Consider the following 10,000-nt stretch of genomic DNA (forward strand, 5'->3'; position numbering starts at 1 on the left):
TTCCTGGGAAACATGAATACGTTCCGCTCGTCTCCTTTTGTGTACGTCCGGAGAGCTAATCATATCTCTGGAATTTAGGATGGAAAGGTCACTAAAGGTCACCCAGACCGAGTCAATAGATTAGTTCAGTAAATGTATGTGCTACCATAAAATATGATCTTTACAACTCAATTATCTCATCTTGCATTTCTCGTCATAATGCCCCTTACTGATGATATTTTAAGTGATCATTATTACATGTCCCTGATACAACACCATGGAGGATGTCTCACAAAATGGATCACTCAAAATATCATTATAAAGAGGCAACGTGAAGAGGAATTAAATTGGCAACCTGCACTACACATAGAGTTCCACTAGGGGGAAGCAGCGAGCGCAAGAGCTTTTTCCTCACTGTTGTTTTTAGGGCACTGAACAGAACAGCTCTGAATTCCAGCGTGAGTCATCGTTTCCATCAACTAGGCCATCTTTTTACCATCCATCTGTTCCACGGCGCCGTCAGAAGAAGCGTGTGTTATTGTCATTTTGTCGTACATTAAGGTCACCTGACTGTCCCCTCTCCGCTGTCCCCAGCGTCCCCACCGGCCCCGGGATGCTGGAGGAGCAGGGTTTGTGTAACGCCCTGTTGCTACACCTGCTGAGACACCACGCCCTCCTGTTCCCCCCTCCCGCGGACCCCCCGCGACCCCGCCACCCCGCCACCCGGGACCCCACCCCGTCGCCCCCTCCCCCGCCTCTCTCCGCCCTGTCCAATCTACAGGTGAGACAGGTGGACTTTGGTTGATTTTTAAATGTGCTATAGAAATAAAGTTGACCTTGACCTTGACCTTGACCGCTTTCCTACGCGAACTTGTACCTTGTAGCCTAGAGAGGATATGTCTCTACTTCCTACCTATAAAAGCGTTTAGTGTGGTTTTATAGTAATAGCTTGGTAGTGTGCTGACTGTGCGTCTGACTGAGAGGAACATTGACCAGAGGGTGTTCTCCTCATACAATGCGGATTTTCCTATGTAAAAACGTTTTTTGGTCTGACCTACTATTAAAATGTCCGTGCCCATTATGTTCAGGGAATCCAATGATACATGTTCCCTAAGTCGGGGGATGTGTGTGTATTCGTTGGGGGATGTGTGTGTATTCGTTGGGGGATGTGTGTATTTGTTGGGGATGTGTGTGTATTCGTTGGGGGATGTGTGTGTATTCGTTGGGGGATGTGTGTGTATTAGTTGGGGGATGTGTGTGTATTCGTTGGGGGATGTGTGTGTATTAGTTGGGGGATGTGTGTGTATTCGTTGGGGGATGTGTGTGTATTCGTTGGGGGATGTGTGTGTATTCGTTGGGGATGTGTGTGTATTCGTTGGGGGATGTGTGTGTATTCGTTGGGGGATGTGTGTGTATTAGTTGGGGGATGTGTGTGTATTCGTTGGGGGATGTGTGTGTATTCGTTGGGGGATGTGTGTGTATTTGTTGGGGGATGTGTGGGTATTTGTTGGGGGATGTGTGTGTATTCGTGGGGGGATGTGTGTGTATTCGTTGGGGGATGTGTGTGTATTCGTTGGGGGATGTGTGTGTATTCGTTGGGGGATGTGTGTGTATTCGTTGGGGGATGTGTGTGTATTCGTGGGGGGATGTGTGTGTATTCGTTGGGGGATGTGTGTGTATTCGTTGGGGGATGTGTGTGTATTAGTTGGGGGATGTGTGTGTATTCGTTGGGGGATGTGTGTGTATTGGTTGGGGGATGTGTGTGTATTCGTTGGGGGATGTGTGTGTATTCGTTGGGGGATGTGTGTGTATTCGTTGGGGGATGTGTGTGTATTCGTTGGGGGATGTGTGTGTATTCGTTGGGGGATGTGTGTGTATTCGTTGGAGGATGTGTGTGTATTTGTTGGGGGATGTGTGTGTATTTGTTGGGGGATGTGTGTGTATTCGTTGGGGGATGTGTGTGTATTCGTTGGGGGATGTGTGTATTCGTTGGGGGATGTGTGTGTATTTGTTGGGGGATGTGTGTGTATTCGCTGGGGGATGTGTGTGTATTCATTGGGGGATGTGTGTGTATTCATTGGGGGATGTGTGTGTATTTGTTGGGGAGTGTGTGTGTATTCGTTGGGGGATGTGTGTGTATTTGTTGGGGGATGTGTGTGTATTCGTTGGGGGATGTGTGCATTATCATGACTTCACAAGGACCCAAGGAAACTTAGCTCCGTGTCCATGGAGCTAACGAGCTACTGTGTGGTGTCATCCCTCCAGGCTCCTCCCAGCCCCGCGGGGTCAGAGGTCAGCGGTGAGGGAGGCCGCAGCACCAGGACCACAGACACCAGTAGCACCGGTCAAACGTGGACCCCCGCCGGCCTGAACAGGTACAGAACCTGACTGAGTTCTGATCCAGTGACACTGGATACACGATGAACGTGGATACATTATATAATGCAGAATGAACACTAAATCATTTTGGAGTCAGTTTGAAGTGTTCTTTTTGTTTGTGAAAGAGCGATGGAGTGGTGGCAAATGAACAGTGGGCAGAATAAAGGTGGATCAGCAGGTAGTCTAGTTCACTCACATCCTAGTTGGTCTAGTTGAGTTTTTGCTAGCCTTACGGTGTTCAGCGTGTCTCTGAAGATGACTGGTGTAACTAAATATAGTGCCTTGTTGACAATACATACTGTAGTTGTGAAGTGGAAGTGAAGTGGATTTACAGTGTGTAACAATAGGTAAGTCTTTATGGCCCCCGTGGGGACAATGGTTTGCCCCATAAGCTCCACAGGGCATAACATTACAAACGCATACGATCACACGGACTCAGATACACAGAAACTCAGTTCACATATTAACCCTTTTAACCCTTTTACAGTGACAACATTCCGAATATTAATTGGATTTTCCCTACAATACTAGAAAGCGCAGTTTCTCAGCTTTCAGGAAGTGTTGGAAATTTGGAATTTGTTTTGATTTTTTTTTTAACATTTAGCTGGTGACGCGGTCGTATTCAAAGGAAACCATGAATAGGACGGGGGCAGCTCCCGCCCAGGCCAGCTGGGCATTCAATGGACCGAGGAGTGGTCAAGTGCATGGGGGTATAGGTGTAGTATGTTACCCAGTTAAAAAGATAATTGCCTGTGGGACAAATGAGAACTTCTATTTGTTTTAAATAGAGGCAATATGGCCGACCCGATGGCAGCAGTTCAAAAGGGGCACTCTGGTCACCCACATGTTTGCCTTATTCATCGTTGTACTGTATCTCTATAAATGCATTCCATATCTGGAAGGTTGAAACAATTTACTGGCCGTTGTTAAGAGTTTTCCTTACAGATTCTTTCTGTGCCTCAGTGGCGTTGCCGAGCCAGCAGATGATACAGAAGTTTAAGACACCTTCACTAAAGCCACTGTAGAACATTTTGTTGTGGACAATAAAAGATACTGTAGTAATTTCTACAAAAAGTACATTCGTTCTTGTGTCTCAGTGCTAATGAGGTCGGCCCACAAATCTGATTTCAGATTGTGGTCGAGCACAATGGCAAGGTACTTGTAATCTGTCACAGATTGTATCGTATATTTCTAAAATCAATAGACATTAAGCTGAGCTCACACTACAGGATTTTTGGGCTGATTTATCCCCGATTCACCCCTTCCCGACAATCGGAGGAGAAATCTGGTCTGGAGCGTTGATGTTCGGCCCAGATTATCTTGTAATGTGACGGGTTTACAGATCCAATCTTAAACCTCCTGATCGGCTCGCAGACTCATGGGGCGGCCCTGAGAATATCAAACATGTTCGATATTTAAGATTATTACGTCACTACTTTCTAAGCGAGACGGCGAGACCAGTGGTTTGTTGCTCCCTCGGGCCTGATAACATCCTGTAGGGTGTGATGAGCCGTTATTTTTGAATCTTGTCGCGTGTGCGTGCTTGAGATTCCAGAGAAGAGCATCTGCTAAGATTTTCCTACAGCATGTGCGTGATACAACCCAATTTAGAAATCAGTTAGGATTTTTAAAATCATATAGTGTGAGCTCGGCATTAGTGTTAGAGGTGTTTAAGAGCATATTTGACTTCTCACACCAGTTGAGGAAATAGTCAAGGACTGGTCCATGCTCCTCGTCAGATAAGACGCTTATCACGGCAGTATCATCTGCTTACTTAATAAAGTGCCCATTGGGGAAAGTGCTAGTGCATGAGTTGGTGTATAAGATGAATAATAAAGATGATAAAGCACAACCTTGGGGGGAGTCTGCGCAAGTTCTCATTTTATCAGAGAGTGACATACCTACTCTGACCTGCTAAGAAGCTAAGAAAATCAGCAGTCAATAAAATCAAGCCAGCTTCAAGTGAGAATTCAGTAGCCAACATATCTGCTAGAATACTGGGTTGAATAGTGTGAAAAGCCGATGAAAAGTCCACAAATAGGATCTTAGCATGTGTCTTTGGTGAGTCAGCAATAGGTGCAGAAGAGTCAGCGTTGCATCTTCCACCCCCTAGAGGCCTGGTAGGTGAATTGCAAGGGATCCATGAGGTGCTGAGTTTGTAATACAGTGTGCTTCTTCACTAGGCCCTCAAAGCACTTCAGGACCAGCAATGTCAGTGATATTGGTCGAAAACCGTTGGGCCTTATGGGTCTTGGGATCTTTAGCACAGGCACAATTGTCCTGTGCTAAAGATGTGATGTTTTCCATAGGTTAGGGACTTTGTGAAGATTAAAAGAGGACCTAAGAATGTCAGTTAACACTGGTGCCAGCTGTTCAGCACGGTGCTTTAAAAAAGTTCCACAAATATTGTCAAGGCCTGAGTTTTCCGGTGGGTTACAGCTTCTAAAAAGGTGGAAGACTTGATACCTTGATGGTAAAGTAAGTTGTGTGTGTATGTGTATGTGTGTGTGTGTGTGTGTGTGTGTTTGGGGGGGGCATCATAGTGACACCCTCTGTACTGTTGCCACTCTCAACGCGACAGAGAAAGGTGTTAAGCAGGTTTCCATCTCCAGTCCATGCCAGGACACGGGCAGGTTTACTCAGTCATGGTGTTAATCCCCTGGCTGGTCTCTCTGGGGTTCCCTGGCTGGTCTCTCTGGGGTCCCCGGGCGCCAGGCTGGCCTCTGTCTTCTGTTTGTAGCGGCGCTTGTCCAGCTGGATTTGTCTTTTTATTTGTCTTTTTATTTGTCTTTACTTTTGCTTTATTGAGTTTATTTGAGCAGGGACAGTGCATACCAATCCACAGTGATATACATGAAGCATGATAAGCATAAGCATAAAACTGTAAATATGCCAGCATTAGCAGGGTTGATCATTTTCAGCTGCAGTCCCTGGGCTAGATGTTAAAGCCTGGTAAAAGATATAATATAAAAAGACATTTTAGAACTTATATAATAAAATTTAATTAAATGTAAAAAAAATCTATGTCTTCTAGCTGTTTCATCCTAGTCTCTGTAGGCTGTATCTAATAATACATTGTTGTCATGGCAGTGGACATGTGTTTTGAAATATAGAGCATGTGTGTGTGTGTGTGTGTGTGTGAGTGTGTGTGTGTGTGTGTGTATAGTAAACAGCTCAGCATATATGGGTGTTATCAACATGTGGTTTACGATGTTTGGTCTGAAATGTGATCTTCTGGCCAGTGACAGCCTGTAAAACATGTGCGTGTTATTAGTTGATTACCCCCCCCCCCCCCTTTACATTGTACAGGAAATGCTCCATAAATACCTGGACAGACATCTCTCTCCAAGGTTGTCTAGAAATGTGATACCGCTAAACATTAACCGGCTCTCTGACATCATACAGTGGGTGAGAGCAGGACATGGACCTCTGGAAAACACACAGCTGTTAATCTGTCACCTTTGACCCTCACAGGAAAGGAGAAAGGCTTTTGACACTGCAGTTTTGCATTGTTGGGGAAAAAAGAAGAATTGAGTCATTACGCTCTATAGATCACACAGGTCTGTGTGTTTGTGTACGTGTGTGTCAGTGTGTGTGTGTGTGTGTGTAAGTGTGTGTGTGCATGCGCTTGTGTGATATTAATGCATTCGAAATAGTTTAGAAAGCCTCTGGCTTTGTGTAATGGAACGAGAGAAAAAACAGCTATAGCCTTTAACCCTCGCCTCTCTCTCTCTCTCTCCCCATCTCTCTCTCTCTGTCTATCTTTCTCTCTCTCTGTCTATCTCTCTCTCTCTGTCTATCCCTCTCTCTCTCTCTCCCCATCTCTCTCTCTCTGTCTCTCTCTCTCTCTCTCTCTCTCTCTCGGTCTATCTCTCTCTCTCTGTCTATCCCTCTCTCTCTCTCTTTCTCCCTCTGTCTATCTCTCTCCCTCTTTCTTTCTCTCTCTCTCTGTCTATCCCTCTCTCTCTCTCTGTCTATCCCTCTCTCTGTCTATCTCTCTCTTTCTCTCTCTCTATCTCTCTCTCTCTCCCTCTCTCTCTGTCTCTCTCTCTTTCTCTCTCTCTCTGTCTATCTCTCTCTCTGTCTATCTCCCTCTTTCTCTCTCTCTATCTCTCTCTCCCTCTCTCTCTGTCTCTCTCTCTCTCTTTCTCTCTCTCTCTGTCTCTCTCTCTCTCTTTCTCTCTCTCTCTATGTCTCTCTCTCTCTCTGTCTATCCCTCTCTCTCTCTCTTTCTCTCTCTCTCTCTGTCTATCCCTCTCTCTCTCTTTCTCTCTCTCTCTCTGTCTATCTCTCTCTCTCTCTATCTCTCTCTCTCTCTCTCTCTCCCCCCCCCCTCTCCTTGTCACTCAGACAGAGGTGTGTTCTCATGTTGTTTATTTTCAGAGGGGATGGGTGCTGTCATCAAGGTTATCATGTTTCAGAGATCTCCTCCGGCCCAGTTAAAGCTGTGTGAGAATGCGCTGTGCTGCCAAGGGAAACCAGATAACATCACGATCTAAACCATCAGCACTAGCCACAGGCCGCGTGTATGCGTGTGTGGAGGTTTGGGGGGGGGGGGGGTTGTGTGTGCATGTAGGCCTAGTTACGTGTGTGTGTGTGTGTTCTCTCACGAGGGAGAGGAGATGATGGTTCCAGCTCTTTGCCTCTGGGTGCCCCTGTGGTATCTGGTCTGGTATGGTATCATCTGGTATGGTCTGGTATCTAGTTTGGTCTGCACTTATATAGCGCTTTTATCCAAAGTGACATTGGCCTCTCATTCACCCATTCACACATACGTACACACACCAATGGTGGCAGCTGCCATGCAAGGTGCTAGCCTGCTCACTGGGGTTCAGTGTCTTGCCCAAGGACACTTCGACATATGGACAGGAGGAGCCGGGATTCGAACCGCCGACCCTACGATCATCGGACGACCCGCTCTACCACTGAGCCACAGATACATTAGTCCTCCACTCTGGCTCCTGTTGTCTGAACCAGCTGCTGTCTGCTCTGTTCCGTGCCGCAGAAGTAGGTCGCTAGAACAGACAGAGCCTTCAGACACGGGCTGGGCTATGATTCCAGTCCAGAGAACTCGGGCCTATGGGCGCTCGTGTGGATGGCGAGCTTGATGAGCGCCAAACTAGCTTCACTGATTTCTGTCCTGAAGGTCTAAATACAAAGAAGCATGTTTTTAAAAGCTTTTTTTTTTCCCCCCATTCAGACCCACACATCTACATATGGGGGGTGGAGTGAAGCTCACAGACCCTGAGAAGGTAATTTAACCGAAATACTAAGGTGTGTATATCATCTGATATCATCGTCTTGTCAGGTACTGGTTTATTGACGCCTACTTTTAGCTGGTCTGAGGAATCATCCAAAAAGTTTGGAAGGAGAGATATACCCCCCTGGTTACTTGCTGTCAGACCTGAATAACTACCGCCCTACTGTATCTCCAAACCTTCTTGTCTGGCTAAACTGTCCTCTAGTAACCCTGATTAATGATCAGCTAAGATCCTTTTAAACTGCCAATTGTTTTTCCAGTGTTCATCAGTCAGGTTAGATCAGGTCATAGCACCATTGCTGTTGCCTCCCTTAAATTATGTGATCAATGATATGGATATAAAGAGCCATTGTGGAGAACCTCTTTACTGAATTGTTGATCACACACTGCTCATTCAAAGGATCTATTGGCCTGGACCCCAGACTGCAGAATACTCTTTTGAAAACTATTTAACAGACAGATCTCAATGTGTTACAATGTTACTTACTTACTTACTTACTTACTTACTTAGTCAGCCCAGCCAGCCCAGCCCTTACCTACTTACTTACTTACTTACTTACTTACTGACTCTCAATATGTACTCACAGATCATTTGAATGTGACGAGGGGAGTCCCCCAGGGATGGATTGTTGGTCCAGTTCTATTTACTCTTTACATTAACAATATCGGTTGGTCTGTAGGTTTTTGAGTGATTGATTTCAGAAGAGATCTATCAGCTAGATGAGTCAATAGTTACACTCCGGTGGGTCATTCACATAAATGATGACCCTCAATATGGGTTGATATGTTTTGAAATGAACATTAGAAGTTGGATATTAGCAGATGTAATGTACAAGTCCATGGTACTGTGTGGGTGTGGGTGGGGGGGATTGGTGGGTGAGTTGGTCTGTGGGTGCAAGCGTGGGTGGGTGTGTCAGTAGTAGTTGGGTGTATGTGAGGGTGTTTGACTCTAATTGTGTGTGTCCGCTGTCCTTAGGGTCTGGAAGGAGGAGAAGCAGATGACTTTGACAGACATGTTGATTATAGTGGTGACTTGTGTCATGATGACGTGAGTATAGTCTCTCTCTTTCTCTACTTCCCTCCCTCTATGTTTTTCTTTTACACACAAACCTATGAACACGGTCCACTCCTGGGAGAATGTAGCCACTGTCACAGCTTATTAATATCTGTGGGGAGAAAATCAAGACACGTTTTCTAAATGGTAAATGGTAAATGGACTGCACTTATATAGCGCTTTTCCACCTTAGCGGCAATCAAAGCGCTTTACAATGGCCTCTCATTCACCCATTCACACACATTCACACACCAATGGCGGTAGATGCCATGCAAGGTGCTAACCTGCTCATTGGGAGCAATTTGGGGTTAGGTATCTTGCTCAAGGACACTTCGACATGTGGACAGTCGGAGCTGGGATTCGAACCACTGACCCTTCGATCATTGAACGACCCGCTCTACCAACTGAGCTACAGCCGCCCCACATTCTACTGTATGAGTGTTTATGTTGATCGTGGTACTGTACTGTACTTACACAGCCTTCCTCCCTTTGGGTGTGTGTGTGAGAGAAAGCGAGAGAGTGTGTGTCTCTCCCTCTATGCCACCTCTCTCTAACGCACGCAGCGTTTATTTTCCTGAATGAACAGTGAGGGAGAGGCGGGGCTAATAGCCGTCGCGGGCCGCGAGGTCAGCCGACTGAATGCACACACAAAACCGCCGTTTCATCACAACGCGGCTTACGAAACTTCCCGCAGTCCCCCACGGCTGCACACACACGCACACACACACACACGCACACACACACACACACACACACACACGCGAGGAACAGAACACGCAAAGCCCCAGCCCGCCCGTCCGCCCCCCCGGCAGCTCTCGGAACAATTCGAACGCTAGAGCCCCCACCCGACAATGTTGCCACGGAAACGCCTCGTGTCGCCGCCACGAGTGTGAGCGCAGCGCCGGGAGCGCCAGACAGTGCCGGGGAAGCGGAGGAGGCGTCACGGGAACGATCCCGACTCCGAGCCAGACGGCGACGCACGCACCGACACGCGGACGCCAGCGAGTCAGGGAGCAGCGCCGCCGCCTGTAATTCTGAGGAATTGGGGAGCGCCGACTCACGGGGATATCATTCCAGGATAGTCAGGAGCATCCAGACCTGAAGAGACCTGTGGGGGGGGGGGGGGGTGGCGGGGGGGCAGAGCTTAACCGAGCCGCCAGTTACTCTACGTACCGTACGTGACAGACTTCCTCACGTCTCCCTCCCGACGGCCCACACTGGTGGTCTCGTAACCCGGTGGACCTCTCTGTGCCCATCTTCTCCGCCCGCTCTACCCCCAGGGGGGGGGGGGGGGGGGGGGGGGCAGCATCCAGACGTACGGTCGGGTC

At 47.4% G+C, this 10,000-nt stretch overlaps 1 protein-coding gene across 1 annotated transcript in view; it reads left to right on the top strand.

Moving 5' to 3' along the window:
* Positions 1 to 10,000, top strand: part of LOC311329316 (protein FAM13A-like) — a gene marked incomplete at its 5' end in the record, with an annotated part of 18,727 nt that overhangs the window by 3,686 nt on the left and 5,041 nt on the right. The window contains 3 exons of the mRNA XM_084461379.1: positions 574 to 760; positions 2,245 to 2,354; positions 8,595 to 8,646. Of these exons, the coding sequence (XP_084317505.1) occupies positions 574 to 760; positions 2,245 to 2,354; positions 8,595 to 8,646 (349 nt within the window). The remainder of the gene's footprint in view (positions 1 to 573; positions 761 to 2,244; positions 2,355 to 8,594; positions 8,647 to 10,000) is intronic.

Source organism: Borostomias antarcticus, assembly GCF_949987555.1.
Source record: "Borostomias antarcticus genome assembly, chromosome: 2".
Taxonomy (NCBI): domain Eukaryota; kingdom Metazoa; phylum Chordata; class Actinopteri; order Stomiiformes; family Stomiidae; genus Borostomias; species Borostomias antarcticus.